Source organism: Passer domesticus, chromosome 25 (assembly GCF_036417665.1).
Source record: "Passer domesticus isolate bPasDom1 chromosome 25, bPasDom1.hap1, whole genome shotgun sequence".
Taxonomy (NCBI): domain Eukaryota; kingdom Metazoa; phylum Chordata; class Aves; order Passeriformes; family Passeridae; genus Passer; species Passer domesticus.
The window spans coordinates 4,170,928-4,186,657 of NC_087498.1; the positions used below are offsets into that span (position 1 = coordinate 4,170,928).

General features: G+C 48.7%; 2 protein-coding genes across 7 annotated transcripts; both read left to right on the forward strand.

Moving 5' to 3' along the window:
* The first annotated feature begins 1,831 nt into the window (after nucleotides 1–1,831).
* On the forward strand, nucleotides 1,832–6,137 carry LOC135286149 (acidic mammalian chitinase-like). Of its 5 annotated transcripts, XR_010350629.1 has the most exons (12): nucleotides 1,977–2,016; nucleotides 2,544–2,573; nucleotides 2,918–3,119; nucleotides 3,318–3,374; nucleotides 3,479–3,644; nucleotides 3,756–3,880; nucleotides 3,995–4,100; nucleotides 4,174–4,359; nucleotides 4,933–5,052; nucleotides 5,139–5,280; nucleotides 5,514–5,591; nucleotides 5,796–6,137. XR_010350629.1 is itself a non-coding variant. In XM_064399153.1 (11 exons), exons 1-10 carry the CDS (start codon nucleotides 1,992–1,994, stop codon nucleotides 5,271–5,273), a joined length of 1,152 nt encoding a protein of 383 aa, XP_064255223.1. In that variant the 5' UTR covers nucleotides 1,833–1,991; the 3' UTR covers nucleotides 5,274–5,280; nucleotides 5,796–6,137. The 5 variants fall into 5 exon arrangements, 4 of the variants coding, with proteins under 4 accessions (XP_064255224.1, XP_064255223.1, XP_064255222.1 ...); XM_064399153.1 differs by lacking the exon at nucleotides 5,514–5,591 and having other exon boundaries at nucleotides 1,833–2,016; XM_064399152.1 differs by having other exon boundaries at nucleotides 5,514–6,137.
* A 1,592-nt stretch (nucleotides 6,138–7,729) lies between these two features.
* Nucleotides 7,730–14,906, forward strand: LOC135286059 (ciliary microtubule-associated protein 3-like). Of its 2 annotated transcripts, XM_064399010.1 has the most exons (5): nucleotides 7,730–7,836; nucleotides 8,753–8,895; nucleotides 10,297–10,395; nucleotides 13,471–13,597; nucleotides 14,789–14,906. In XM_064399010.1, the coding sequence occupies exons 1-5, from the start codon at nucleotides 7,812–7,814 to the stop codon at nucleotides 14,800–14,802; spliced, it is 408 nt and encodes a 135-aa protein (XP_064255080.1). In that variant the 5' UTR covers nucleotides 7,730–7,811; the 3' UTR covers nucleotides 14,803–14,906. The 2 variants fall into 2 exon arrangements, with proteins under 2 accessions (XP_064255080.1, XP_064255079.1); XM_064399009.1 differs by lacking the exons at nucleotides 13,471–13,597; nucleotides 14,789–14,906 and having other exon boundaries at nucleotides 10,297–11,480.
* Nucleotides 14,907–15,730: the final 824 nt, after the last annotated feature.

Below are 15,730 nucleotides of genomic sequence, written 5' to 3' on the forward strand. Positions count from 1 at the left end.
TGCGGGGACCGATGGCTGCAGTGTGTGACCTTGTGCTGTCCTTGAGCCCTTCCCAGGGGCTGGCACTGCCAAGCCCGAGCTTTGGCCTTTGCCAGGCCTGGCTGTCCTTGCTGGGAGCGGCCCCAGGCAGGACTGAGCGGGCTCTGGCTCCAGCTCTGCCCCTGATGGAGCCTCCGGGGGCTGGGCAGCGCGGGCCAGAGGCACCTTGGGGCTCGGAGCTGAGCTGGGGGCTCCTCAGGGAAGCAGACACCCGGAGTCCCATCACTAAAGCAAAACCACATCGCTTTTTACTGAGTCATTCTCCACCTGATAAAGAAAAATTCTGTAAGAAGCGTTGTTTTTGTCATCTTCCTTCCCTAATCTCCTGACACCCACAGTCACAAGGAGAAGTGGGCGGACGACGCAGCAGAAGCTGATTCTGATTCTCTTGGTTTCCCCCAACCCTTGTGCCACACCTCTGTTGTGGCAGTGCCAGCGTTGATGATCCCAGCAGCCATGGAATGGGCAGGATCAGAGTTTTAGAGGGAAGATTCAGCAGGAAAAGCCCAGAGTGGTAAAATCTCTCAGCAACACAACACTGGAACAGATGGAAGGTCCCTGTCTGCTCTTTTTAATTGGAATTCTTTCAGCAAGGACCAATTCTTGTGCCCTTTGTTGCCTTCCAGCACTCCCAGGGAGTCCATAGCAAACCACCTTTGTTAGAACAGGAAAAGGGCAGGAAAAGTCCTGAAGGAGAAGTCCTGAAGGAAAACTCCAGGATTTTTTACCCCCACATGAAAACAATCCGTGTCCTTGAGCCTACCCCAAATGCTCATTTCCACACCCAAACACCTTCCCTGGACAGCGGAGCTGAAAATGCTCCAGAGGTCACTGAGGGCAGGATTTTCCAGATCTATCCTGGTCAAATTTGTACCCTGGGACTTTATCAACCAAGAAAAACATTGGAAAATGACTCCTTGAGGATGTTGTCTTGTTATCAGCCATATCCCACCCCGTGCCTGCACCAAACCCCAAAGCTCAGGCTGGCACGATTTAATCTGCAGGTCAGCCAGCATCTGATACAGGCTGTTTGCCAGGCTTCCAGTCATCCAAGGCTGGGTGACCTCCTGGAAAGTCACCTTCGTGTCACCCCACAAGGAATTAAACCTCCCAGTGCAGGGACACAGGCGTGTCCCCGCTCCTGAGTGTGGAAAAGGGAAGAAATCCCCAGTATCCTCACACAGGGGGAGAGCTCGGAGTCTCCAACAGGACAAAAGATGGAAATAAAATGTGGAAAGGATATTTTGAGACATTCAGCATATGGGGCTTCACTTAAGGAAAATTGGGAATACTCAGCAACACAGGGGTGTCTCAGTTTGGGAAAGAACTGAGCAGGAAGAGGAGGGGAGAAATGTGAGAGGAAAATTAACTGGCCTCAGCTTTTGGGGTGTCCCTTGTGGAGTTTAACCTCCAAGAAATGAAGAAACTTCCTCCGTCCCCTGAGGAGCCCCCAGCTCAGCTCCGAGCCCCAAGGTGCCTCTGTCCCGCGCTGCCCAGCCCCCGGAGGCTCCAGCAGGGGCAGAGCTGCAGCCAGAGCCCGCTCAGTCCTGCCTGGGGCCGCTCCCAGCAAGGACAGCCAGGCCTGGCAAAGGCCAAAGCTCGGGCTTGGCAGTGCCAGCCCCTGGGAAGGGCTCAAGGACAGCACAAGGTGACACGCTGCAGCCATCGGTCCCTGCGGGGACACAAAGCTGTTGTTCGAACAACATTTGAACAATCCAGGCAATCTAATCCCGCTCTTTATCTGCCCTTGCAGCAGCAGGACGTGGCACAGCCCCGCAGCAGTGACCCCTGCTGCTGGAGTGCCCGGCCCATTGTGCTGGTGTCAGATTTGGTGGCAGTGCCCTGTGCCAGGTTTCGTAATGTTTGTCCATCGCTGTTGATCCCACGCTGGCAGCAGAGAAGAGCAGGGTATAAAAGCGGGCGAGAGCCCGAGCACATCAGTCTGGTCCAAGATGGCCAAGCTCACTCTGCTCACCGGTGAGTGCTGCAGCGCTGAGCCCCCGAGCAGGGCTGCAGGCTCTGCCACCGCCGCTCTGCCGCCTGCCCGGGGCTGCGGGATACAATCACTGCTCTCTCTTTTCTGTCAGAGGTTTCTTAATTTCCTCTGGGGAGGGAAATTTCTCTTCTTTAGCGCTGCTGCTGTGGTCAGGGAGCTGTTGTGCTTGAGCATGGACAGAGTTCATTGCGGGCTGCATGGCCGCTGTCTCCCCACAGGCACTGCCTATATGCTGACCTGTTACTTCACCAGCTGGGCCCAGTGCAGGCCCGGTGAGGGTCGATACAATTGAAATGTGCTTTTGGACTTAAACCTAAATCCCAAATGATTCTTTTGGCATCGGTTTGGGTTCTTCTCTGTGCTTTGACACGAAATCACTGGAGAAACGAAATGCTTGCAGAAATTGTAGCGGAACCCTTGTGCCTGAGCTTGGGAGCAGAGCTTGCTGGAGAGGTTGGGATTTGTGAGAGCGAGCAGTGACCCCGTGTTGTTTCCTTGCTCCCCCCAGGCCTGGCGCTGCTGCTGAACGCCCAGCTCGGTAGGTGCAGCCGGGCCCGGGCAGCTGCCGCAGGAGCCGGCGCTGGCGCCGCGCTGCCTCCCGGGCCGGCCGGGCCCGAGCGGGGCCGGGAGCGCGGGGCAGGAGCCGCGGGCCCCGGGGCTGCAGCGAGCGCTGCCCGCCCCGCCGGAGGAAGGCTCCGGCCGCGGGGCTGCGGGGCAGCGCGGCCGGGCCCGAGGGTGCCGGGCCCCGCTGGCTCTGGCGGAGCTGCTGCCCCGCACGGGGAGCCGGGCCCGGCCCGGCCCGGCAGCAGCGGGGGAGGCCGTGCCCGGGGCCGGGCCGTGCCCGGGCACTGCAGCCCCTGCATGGCCGCTGTCTCCCCGCAGGCACTGCCTATGTGCTGACCTGCTACTTCACCAACTGGGCCCAGTACAGGCCCGGTGAGGGGCGATACACCCCTGAGAACATCGACCCCAACCTGTGCAGCCACCTGATCTACGCCTTCGCCGGCATGAACAACAACGAGATCACCACCTACGAGTGGAACGACGAGACCCTGTACAAGTCCTTCAACGGCCTCAAGAACCAGTGAGTGCTGGGAGCCTCAGCAGGGCTCTGCTCCCTCTGGGCCGGGTATGGGGACAGCCCTGTCCCCTGAGCTCGAGGACAGTGGCTCTGGGTGCTGCCTGTTGCTCCTTGGCCTTTCCCACCAATGGACCCAGGCTGCAAAGGGCATGGTGACACCAAACCCTTGGGGTCACTTTGGGTCCTGTCCCTTCCTTGCAGGAACAGGAACCTGAAGACCCTGCTGGCCATTGGAGGATGGAATTTTGGCACAGCCAAGTGAGTTCAAACCAGCTCTTTCCAGTAATGGCTCCTGGCAGAGGGAGGGAAAGCAGGAAGTGTCTGGATTCCAAACCCACCTCGGTCCTGCTCTGCTTGCCCAGGTTCTCCACCATGGTCTCCACGCCCCAGAACCGCCAGACCTTCATCAACTCCGTGGTCAGGTTCCTGCGCCAGTACGGATTCGACGGGCTGGACCTGGACTGGGAATACCCCGGCTCCAGGGGCAGCCCTGCCCAGGACAAGTCTCTCTTCACCGTGCTGGTTAAGGTGGGCTTGGCTGCAGGCTCTGCCGGCCACAGCTCTGGCCTGTGAGCCCTGGGTGGCTGCAAAGCCCCAGCCCCGAGCCCGCCGGTGATTCCTGTGCCTTGGATCCCTCAGGAGCTGCTGGCAGCCTTCGAGCAGGAAGCCAGGCAGACCAACAGGCCCCGGCTCATGGTCACCGCCGCTGTGGCCGGAGGACTTTCCACCATCCAGTCTGGCTACGAGATCGCCGAGCTGGGCAAGTGAGTGACCAGCCTGGGGTCCCTGGTGGCAGGGAACGCCCCTGAGGGACCCCGAGTGCAGGGGCCGGGGGGTGATGGGCAGCCCCAGGTGAGGACACAGCCCTGCTCCTGCAGGTACCTGGATTACTTCCACGTCATGACCTACGACTTCCACGGGCCCTGGGACGGCTCCACGGGCGAGAACAGCCCCCTGTTCGCCAGCGGCAGCACGCTCAGCGTTGTGAGTGCCTTGGGGGCCTCTGCCCGGGGCTGCCTCTGCCCCAGCCCGGCCTGAACAGCGCCGCCTTTTCCAGGAGTACGCCATGAACTACTGGAAGAACAACGGCGCCCCAGCTCAGAAGCTGCTGGTGGGATTCCCAACCTACGGGAAGAGCTTCACCCTGCAGAGCCCCTCCAACACCGCCATCGGCGCCCCCAGCTCCGGGCCCGGCCCCGCCGGACCCTACACCAGGGAGGCCGGGCTCCTGGCTTACTACGAGGTGTGTGGGGGGCTCACCCGACTGCCAGGGCAGCCCGGACACTGCTGGCACTGCCAGGACACCCAGACACTGCTGGCACTGCCAGGACACTGCTGGCACTGCCAGGGCAGCCTGGACACTGCCAGGACAGACTGGACACTGCTGGCACTGCCAGGACAGCCTGGACACTGCTGACACTGCAGGGACAGCACAGACACTGCTGGCACTGCCAGGACACCCAGACACTGCTGGCACTGCCAGGACACTGCTGGCACTGCCAGGACACCCAGACACTGCCAGAGCAGCCCGGACACTGCTGGCACTGCCAGGATGGAACAGACACTGCAGGGACAGCCTGGACACTGCTGGCACTGCCAGGACACCCAGACACTGCAGGGACAGCCTGGACACTGCTGGCACTGCCAGGACACCCAGATACTGCAGGGACAGCCTGGACACTGCTGGCACTGCCAGGACACCCAGACACTGCCAGGGCAGCATGGACACTGCAGGGACAGCCTGGACACTGCTGGCACTGCCAGGGCAGCACAGAATTCCTAACCTGGCTCACATTCCCACTGTTTTTTCTCCCAGATCTGCACCTTCCTGAGCTCTGGAGCCACCCAGACTTGGGATGCCCCCGAGGATGTCCCCTACGCCTACAAGGGCAGCGAGTGGGTCGGCTACGACAACGAGAAGAGCTTTGGCCTCAAGGTCTGGGCAGCGGGGCTGTGCTGGGGTGGGACCAGAGCCCCCTGTGGGATCAGCTTCTGGGCTCACCGGGGTTCTCCTCCCCACAGGTGGACTGGCTGAAGAAGAACAACTTTGGAGGAGCCATGGTGTGGACCATCGACCTGGATGACTTCACTGGCACCTTCTGCCACCAGGGCAAATACCCGCTGATCTCCACGCTGAAGAGGGGCCTGGGGCTGTGAACGTGCAGTGAGTGACAGGAGGGACACGGGCTGTGCCCCAAAGGGCACGGTGGGGGGTGCAGGGGGGCATTGCAAACGTCATCCCTTCCCCAGTGTGTCTCTCGCTCAGAAAAAATGTATAAGGTTTATTAAAACCTTATCAAAAATATAACGCAAGACTGAATAGAGAAAATATTAAAGGGTTTTTTCCCCACCATGTGCTCACCCACACAATGGAGGTTTTGCCTTTTAACCCTTTAGCTCTTTCCAAAGTTCTGTCCATCAGCTCCTTCTTTGCTGTCCAGTGGTGGGGATCACTTCCTTCAATCGTGATTGCAGGTCAGCTGTTGCCATAGTAACAATCCCACCCTCCCAAATGTCCCAAACCCAGCCCACCCCCTGATAACAACACAAGGGATGGTAAAACATAACTATAAATCTACAAAACTCCTCCTTATTGCTTTACATGACATTTGCCTTTTAATTGTGTGAGCCATGGCATTCCTCATCCCTCACACCGAGGAAAATCCTGCTTTTTTTCAGGCTGCACAGCTCAGTCCTGACGTCCCTGCAGCTGCTGGGGGTGCAGGTGGCAGTGGGAGTGCAGGAGGAGCTGCAGGGCTGGTGACAGATCCCGATCCTGATCCTGATCCTGGATCCTGATCCTGATCCCGATCCTGATCCTGGATCCTGATCCTGATCCCGATCCTGATCCTGGATCCTGATCCTGATCCCGATCCTGATCCCAATCCCGATCCTGATCCTGATCCTGATCCTGGATCCTGATCCCGATCCCGATCCCGACCCTGACCCTGACCCAGCCCAGTGATCCCTCTGATCCCATTGCACACAATGATTCAATAAAGCTTTTCTCAAAACCAACAACTTCCTGCTTCAGCTCGTTTCGTCCTTTGTATTTTGTCACTTCCTGATTCTCCAGGATGTTCAGGTGAAAAACACGTTCACTCTCTTGTGGAAATGTAAAAAGTTTAATAAAGGACAGTAGGAGACAAGGAGATTTTCACATTCACTCTCCTGTGAAAATTAAAAAGTTTAATCAAGGATAACAGGAGACAAGACCACAGAGCAAAGGTGTGAAAAACACATTCACTCTCTTGTGAAAAATGTAAAAAAATTTAATAAAGAACAATAGGAGACAAGGACAAAGGTTATTGGGTCACCCTGTTATCCTCGGGGATACCCCTTAAATACCTTTTAAAAATTACCTTTTAATGCCATCATCCTGTAGCATACTCCCAGCCCAGCAGGCATTTCAACACCAAATTCACTGTTCTCTGTTTCACTGTGGCTGAACTTAATTAACAACAGAAATAAAAATTGTATCTTTATAACAAAGTTACTTTACCATCAAATATATAGAAAGTATTTTAATATTTGCAGAAAGCCAACATTGTAATACGTATCTGTAACACATATCAGCCATTTCACTACTATCTCCAAGCTTAATTAGTAAAAGAAATAAAAACCATATATTTATAACAAAGTTACTTTAGTATCACACATATAGAATCCATTTTAATATTTGCAAAAAACCAATGTTATAATATGTATTTATAACATATATCAGCCATTTCACTACTATGTCCAAGCTTAATTAACAACAGAAATGAAAACTGTATCTTTATAACAAAGTTACTTTGACATCACGCATATAAAATGCATTTTAACATTTGCAAAAAGCCAATATTGCAGTCTGTATCCATAGCACTCACACTCGCGCTCGGGGAAGGGCCTGGATTTGGTCCCAGCCGGGCATTTTTTGCTGCCCCACCTTGGCAGTGCCATGGAAACGGGGCAGGAGTCACAGGGCCAGGGCTGTGACCTCACAAGGAGCCTGCCCAGCGCATTCCAGAGGGAAATGCCCAACCCTGGGCTTGTCCCCGCTCTGCCACCCCCTGCTGCCACCCCCCTGCTCCGTGCCACCCCCTGCTCCGTGCCACCCCCTGCTCCGTGCCACCCCCTGATCCGTGCCACCCCCTGCTCAGTGCCACCCCCTGCTCAGTGCCACCCCCTGCTCAGTGCCACCCCCCTGCTCAGTGCCATCCCCTGCTCCGTGCCACCCCCTGATCCGTGCCACCCCCTGCTCCGTGCCACCCCCTGCTCCGTGCCACCCCCCTGCTCTGTGCCACCCCCTGCTCAGTGCCACCCCCTGATCCGTGCCACCCCCTGCTCAGTGCCACCCCCCTGCTCTGTGCCACCCCCTGCTCCGTGCCACCCCCTGATCCGTGCCACCCCCTGCTCCGTGCCACCCCCTGATCCGTGCCACCCCCTGCTCAGTGCCACCCCCTGCTCCGTGCCACCCCCTGCTCAGTGCCACCCCCTGCTCAGTGCCACCCCCTGCTCCGTGCCACCCCCTGCTCCGTGCCACCCCCTGATCCGTGCCACCCCCTGCTCAGTGCCACCCCCTGATCCGTGCCACCCCCTGCTCTGTGCCACCCCCTGCTCAGTGCCACCCCCTGATCCGTGCCACCCCCTGCTCTGTGCCACCCCCTGCTCAGTGCCACCCCCTGATCCGTGCCAGCCCCGTGCCAGGCCGGGATGGCAGCGCGGCCCGACCCCAAAGGTGAGAGCCGGGCAGGGAGGGGGCACCGGGGCTGTGGCTGCTTCTCCTTCACCCCCTGCTGCCAGCAGCTCCTCCAGGAGCTTCTCCATTCCCCATTCCCTGCTCAGGCTGGGGAAAATCAGCGCTGCCAGGAAATGAAAGCGTTCCCTGGGGTCTCTCCAAACTTTGGAGGGTGCAGCCTCCTTTTCATCCCAATTTCCCTCTCTCTTTCCCCATTTCTGAGGTACTTGAGAGGTTCAGATTTCCCAAAACACCTGATACCAAAGATTCCCCTCTAATGTACAGCCCTCCCTTTTCATTTTTAATTCTTATGGAATTTAGGGGTTTTTCTTCCCCATTGCTTCTTTCATCTTTCAATGCCTAATTTCATTTATCAGCAAACCTAAAGTTGATTTTCAAAAGCAAATATCTTTTTCCATTCATCAACCAGTGGAATCCTTCCCATTGTTTCTTTTCTCTCCCAGTGCTGGTTTGATCTACCAGCAGGCCCACAGCTTGTTTGGAAAGACAAATCCCTGATTCCTCTCAGCCCCTGGTGGCTTTGGGCAGACACAGGTGAAGGGCAGACCCCTCCCAAATATCCAGAACAAGGACAAATCTGTCATTCCTTGGGAAAGACAAATCCCTGATTCCTCTCAGCCCCTTGTGGCTTTGAGCAGACACAGGTGAAGGGCAGACCCCTCCCAAATATCCAGGGCAAAGACAAACCTGTCATTCTTGGGAAAAATAAATCTGGAAAGACAAATCCCTGATTCCTCTCAGCCCCTCGAGGCTTTGAGCAAAGGGCAGACCCCTCCCAAACACCCCAGGCCAGGGGTGAAGGCAGAGAGCAGCTCGTGCTCACCCTTTTTTCTCTTTTCTCTCATTTTTTTCCCTGTTTATCCCACCTCTGGCATTTCCCTGTGCCCGTCCCCAGCTGGGGCCAAGCTCATCTCCTTCGGGACGACTCAAGACCGGAAAATGTTCCCCTACCACTGTGCCCCAGACAGGCTGGGCATCGAGATGCTGGGGCCGAGGGGCAGCCCCTGGCTGGGGCCGGGCTCCTACCTGGGGCCGGAGGTGAGCTCTGCCCTCATTCGGGGTCTGGGATGGGAGCAACAGGAGGTGCGGGGCCACTCCTGCCCTGCAAACCCGCTGGGAGCTGTGCCACCTCCTCCTGGAAAAGGGAATTCCCTCCTTTACTCCAGGCTCTGGAAGAGTCAGAAATTAAGGGAATTATTAGGAATAAAAAAATTTTAAAAATTTAAATTTAGGTATAAGTTTAATAGGAATAGTATCTGCTTTTCATGCTGCACTCCTGCCCTGCAAATCCACTGCAGGATGTGCCACATCCTCCTGGAAAAGGGAATGATCTCCTTTACTCCAAGCTCTGGAATAGTCAGAAATTAAGGGAATAATTAGGAATAAGTTTAAAAGGAAAAGTATTGTGCACTTCCACCCTGCAAGCCCACAGCAGGATAGAAAAAGGAAATTTTCCTGGAAAAAGGAATTAGCTCCTTTCCCAACTGATACTTGAGGTTCTGCAATAGTCAGAAATTAAGGGAATAATTAGGAATAACTCTATTAGGAATAATATTTCCTGCTCAGATAATTCTGCCCTGCAAACCTGCTGGGAGATGTGCCACATGCTCCTGGAAAAGGGAATTCCCTCCTTTACTCCAGGCTCTGGAATAGTGAGAAATTAAGGGAATTTTTAGGAATAAGTTTAATAGGAAAAGTATCTGCTGCTAACGCAAATCCACTGCAAGATGGAAAAGGGAAATTTTCCTGCAAAAAGGAATGATCTCCTTTTCCAACTGGTGCTCAAGGCTCTACAATAGTCAGAAATTAAGGGAATAATTAGGAATAACTCTGTTAGGAATCACATTTGCTGCTCAGGTAGTTCTGCCCTGCAAACCCACTGCAGGATGTCCCACATCCTCCTGGAAAAAGGAATTATCTCCTGTCCCAACTGATCCTTGAGGTTCTGGAATAGTCAGAAATTAAGGGAGTAATTAGGAATAAGTTTAATAGGAATAGTGCCGTGCACTGCTGCCCTGCAAACCCCGGCAGGATGGAAAAGGAAAATTTTCCTGGAAAAGGGAATTATCTCCTTTCCCAACCGATCCTTGAGGTTCTGCAATAGTCAGAAATTAAAGAAATAATTAGGAATAAGTTTAATAGGAATAGTGGGATAATTAGGAATAAATTTAATAGGAATAGTGGAATAATTAGGAATAAATTTAATAGGAAAAGTATCTGCTGCTCATGCAAACCCACTGCAAGACAGAAAAGGGAAATTTTCCTGCAAAAAGGAATTATCTCCTTTCCCAACTGATCCTTGAGGTTCTGCAATAGCCAGAAATTAAGGGACTAATTAGGAATAACTCTGTTAGGAGTCACACTTGCTGCTCAGGTAGTTCTGCCCTGCAATGGTGCCTTTAAGGAATGTCAGGGAATGGTTTTGGCCCCCAAACGCAGAGCAGCGTCCTGCAGCCCTGGGAGAGCAGGCGGCCCCTGAGCAGCCGGGGCTACGCCGTGGGAGCCAGGACAGCGCCGCGCTTCCAGCACGGGGAGCAGGTGAGGGAGCGACAGGAGGGGGAACGGCAAAAAAAGAGGGGAAACGGCAAAAAAAACCAGGGGAAAAGCGAGAAAAAAAGAGGGGAAAAGCGAGAAAAAAACGGGAAAACGGAAAAAAAAAAAAAAAAAAAAAAAAAAAACCAGGGGAAAAGCAAGAAAAAAACAGGGGAAAACGGCAAAAAAAGAGGGGAAAAGCGGGAAAAAAATAGGGGAAAACGGCAAAAAAAGAGGGGGAAACGGCAAAAAAACCCAGGGGAAAAGCGAGAAAAAAAGAGGGGAAAAGCGAGAAAAAAACGGGAAAACGGAAAAAAAAAAAAAAAAAAAAAAAAAAACCAGCGGAAAAGCAAGAAAAAAACAGGGGAAAACGGCAAAAAAAGAGGGGAAAAGCAGGAAAAAAACAGGGGAAAACGGCAAAAAAAGAGGGGGAAACGGCAAAAAAACCCAGGGGAAAAGCGAGAAAAAAAGAGGGGAAAAGCGAGAAAAAAACGGGAAAACGGCAAAAAAAAAAAAAAAAAGAAAAAACAGGGGAAAAGCAAGAAAAAAACAGGGGAAAACGGCAAAAAAAGAGGGGAAAACGGCAAAAAAACCCAGGGGAAAAGCGAGAAAAAAAGAGGGGAAAAGCGAGAAAAAACCGGGAAAACGGCAAAAAAAAAAAAAAAAAAAAAAAAAAAAAAAAAAAAAAACAGGGGAAAAGCAAGGAAAAACCAGGGGAAAACGGCAAAAAAAGAGGGGGAAACGGCAAAAAAACCCAGGGGAAAAGCGAGAAAAAAAACAGGGGAAAAGCGAGAAAAAACCGGGAAAACAGCAAAAAAAGACGGGAAAAGCAAGAAAAAAACAGGGGAAAATTACCAAAAAAGAGGGGAAAAGCAAGAAAAACCCAGGGGAAAAGCAGCCAAAAAAGAGGGGGAAAGCGGGGAAAAATCAAGGGGAAAACAGCAAAAAAAGAGGGGGAAAGCAGCCAAAATATTCCCCAGCATGCTGTGCCATGGCCTGGCTGGAATTTGGGGTGGGAATGTGGAATTTTGGGAGGGAATGTGGAGTTTTGGGTGGGAATTTTGAGTGGGAATGTGGGGTGGGAATGTGGAATTTTGGGTGGGAATGTAGAATTCTGGGTGGGAACGTGGAGTTTGAGGTGGGAATGTAGAATTTGGGGTTGCAATGTGGAGTCTTGGGTGGGAATTTTGGGTGGGAATGTGGAATTTTGGGTGAGAATGTAGAATTTTGGTTGGGAATGTGGAATTTTGGGTGAGAATGTAGAATTTTGGTTGGGAATGTGGAATTTGGGGTGGGAATGTGGAATTTTGGGTGGGAATGTGGAGTTTTGGGTGGGAATTTGGAGTTTTGGGTGGGAATTTAGGGTGGGAATTTGGGGTGGGAATGTGGAATTTGTGGTTGGAATGTGGAATTTTGGGTGGGAATGTGGAGTTTTGGGTGGGAATTTTCAGTGGGAATGTGGAGTTTTGGGTGGGAATTTTCGGTGGGAATTTTGGGTGGAAATGCAGAATCTTGGTTGGAATGTGGAATTTTCGGTGGGATGTGGAGTTTTGGGTGGGAATGTGGGGTGGGAATTTTGGGCGGGAATGCAGAATCTTGGTTGGAATGTGGAATTTGGGGTTGGAATTTGGAGTTTTGGGTGGGAATGTGGGGTGGGAGTTTTGGGCGGGAATGCAGAATCTTGGTTGGAATGTGGAATTTGGGGTTGGAATGTGGAGTTTTGGGTGGGAATTTTCGGTGGGAATGTGGGGTTTTGGGTGGGACTGGGACTTGGGGCGCACTCCGCCGTTCCCGCAGCCCGGCAGCCCCGGCCCCGCCGCCTACGGGCCCTTCCCGGAGCAGCCGCGGCGCCCCCGGCCCGGCCCCGGCCCGGCCCCGTTCGGCTCCAGCTGCCCCCGCTTCCCGAGCCGGCCCCGGGACAGCGAGCGATACCCGGGGTGAGGCATCCGGATTCTTTAAAAATGAAAAAAAAAAAATCTATAAAAATTTAAAACAAAAAAAATAAAAATATAAAAAATAAAAAATAAAATATAAAATATAAAATACAATATATAATATATAAAATATATTCTATAAAAATATATTTAAAATAAAATATAAAATAAAATATAAAATATAAAATATAAAATATAAAAATAATAAATATTATATAAAATATAAAATATGAAATATAATATCTAAACATATATTAAAATAATATATCAACTATAAACTATAGAATAAAATATAGAATATAAAATATAGAATATAAAATATTAAATATAAAATATTAAATATAAAATATTAAATGAAACATACATAAAATAAAACATAAAATAAGATAAAACATAAAACAACATTAAAATAAAATAAAACACACATAAAATATAATAAAAAATATAAAATAAAAATTAAATTAAAATAAAAAATAAAATAAAATAAATAGAAAATAAAATTAAAATAAAATAAATAAAAAATAAAATAAAATAAAATAAAATAAAATAAAATAAAATAAAATAAAATGTCTTTATCTCCAAGAAGATGCTTTTTATCTCCAAAAAGGAATTTTTTAATGTCTCAAAAAATAAGTTTTTTATCTCCAGAATAAGGGGGTTTTGTCTCCAAAAAGGAGGGGTTTTTATCTCCAAAAAAGAAGCTTTAGATCTCAAAATATCTTGGTTAACATTGGGATATTTTGGTTAATATTGAAATATCTTGGTTAACATTGGGATATTCTGGTTAACACTGGGACATTTTGGTTTAATATTGGAATATTTTGCTTAACATTAGGATAATTTGTATAATACTGAGCTATTCCAAATATTATCGCAATATTTTTGATAACATTAAAATATCTTGCTTAATATTAGAACACTCAGCTTAACATTGAATTTTTTTAGTTACCATTAGAACATTCACAACTCTGGCGGACATTTTACCTCACACCGCGCTTCTTCCGCCATTTTACCTCAACCCAAACCACCCCTAAAACACCGCTAACACACAATTAACCACGAAATAAATACATCAACAAACAATTAACCACGAAACAAAGACATAATGAATCAATTAACCACAAATAAATGATTTCCTGCCCCGCAGGCCGGGCGCGTACGACATCCCCGAGCCCCGGGCCCGGCGCGTGGCCTGGCCCGGCCGCTTCGGGGCCCCCGCGCCCGGAGCGCGGCCGCAGCCGCCGCCCTGCATGGTGAAGATGCAGGTGCAGAAGGTCAGCAAGGCAAAATTCCCCTTTTTCCTTGATGTTTTCACTTTTTTTGTCATCCTTTCCTGGTTCTGAGACTGGAAATTTCCCTTTTTGCACCTCCCGTTTTCACTCTTTTGTTGTTCTCTCCTGCCTTTGAGAGAGGAAATTTCCTTTTTTCACTCCATATTTTCACTATTTTATTTTACTCTCCTGCTTTTGAGACAGGAAATTTCCTTTTTTCTTCATATTTTCAGTATTTTACTGCCCTTTCTCGCTTCTGAGAGAGGAGATTTCCCTTTTTGCGCTACCCATTTTCACTTTTTTGTCGTCCTCTCCTGCTCCTGAGACAGGAAATTTCCTTTTTTCACTCCATATTTTCACTGTTTTGTTCTTTTTTCCTGCTTCTGAGAGAGAAAAATCCCTTTTTTCACTTCCCATTTTCACTATTTTCCTTTCCTGGTTCTGAGAGAGGAAATCTCCATTCTTCACTTCGCATTTTCCCTTTTTTGTTTTCCTTTCCTGCCCTTGAGAGAGGAAATTTCCTTTTTGCACTTCTCATTTTCACTCTTTTGTTGTCCTCTCCTGCTTCTCAGACAGGAAATTTCCTTTTTTCACGCCATATTTTCACTGTTTTGTTCTTCTTTCCTGCTTCTGAGAGAGGAAATTTCCATTCTTCACTTCCCATTTTCAATTTTTCTTGTCCTTTCCTGCTTTTAAGACAGGAAATTCCCTTTTTTCTTCATATTTTCACTTTTTTGTTGTCCTCTCCTGCTTCTGAGACAGGAAATTTCCTTTTTACTTCACGTTTTTATTATGGTTTTTTTGTTCTTTCCTGCCCTTGAAAGAGGAAATTTCCTTTTTTCACTTCCCATTTTCACTCTTTTGTTGTCCTCTCCTGCTCCTCAGACAGGAAATTCCCTTTCTACTTCATATTTTTATTATGCTTTGTTGTTCTTTCCTGCTTCTGAGACAGAAAGTTTCCTTTTTACTTCATATTTTCACATATTTGCTTCGTTTTTTCTTCATATTTTCATTTTTGTTTTCTTTTCCTGCTTCTGAGACAAGAAATTCCCTTTATACTCCATATTTTCACTCTTTTATTCTCCTTTCCTGCTTTTGAGAGAGTAGATTTCTTTTTTTCCCCATATTTTCACTGTTGTTTTTTTTATTATTATTTTTTAACATTGTTTTTAATGAAAATTTGGGTTTTTTTAGATGACTGTGGATAAAAAATTCCAGAAAAACCAGGACAGAGAGGCGTACCTGAAGCTCTACTACAGCTGAGGAGAAATCTCTTCATTTGCAGACGCTCACCCGCAGCACCAGGCCAAATAAATCCAATATTTTAATTGCTTTTTCATGTTTTAAATGCTTTTTAATGTTTTTAATTCGCTCTGCTCAGCTCAGCTCAATCTTATTATTTTATTATGAACATAATTAATTATTATGTTCTTTTTTGGAATTAATATTAACTTTAAATTTATTAATTTTAATTGATATTTTAATATTAATTTTTAAAATTAATGAACATAGTAATACTAAATACCTTTATTTAATAATACTAAATACCTTTACCAAATAATTACTATTATTCCTTTTTTACGAACACAAAAATCACAATTTGCTTGTAAGGAGATAAAATTTCTTTTATTATGAACATAAAAACCACAATTTTCATTCCACTTTTTTTTTCCTTCCCCTACCCAGCAAGGGATTTTTCTCCTTGCAGAAACCAAAAAGCAAAGTTACAAAAAGATAAAATTTGGGATATATACAAACATTTACAGGTGCTCTGTACATTTTTCTCTCTGTACAAGGAAGGCACAGCAGAAGTGACAGTGGCACACGGGGGGAGTTTGAGATTTAATTTCTGATTTTTTTTTGGCAGAAAATAATTGAAAAAAAAAATTTTTTTTTTTAATTTTTGTCCTGCCTGGGTGATGGGGGAAGAGGGGGGATCCTTTTCACTGCCTGGAGGAGAAATTGGAATTTCTGGGAGATTGGACCAAAGCTCAGGAGCTTTTTCTGATGGAAATTAACCCATATTTTGGGTTAAAGAAAACATTTTTTAGTTTTCTTTAACTCAAAAAAAAAAAAGATTTTTCTTCTTTATTTTACCTAAGAAAATGCTGAAGGGAAATGAAAGCAAAGCGCTCC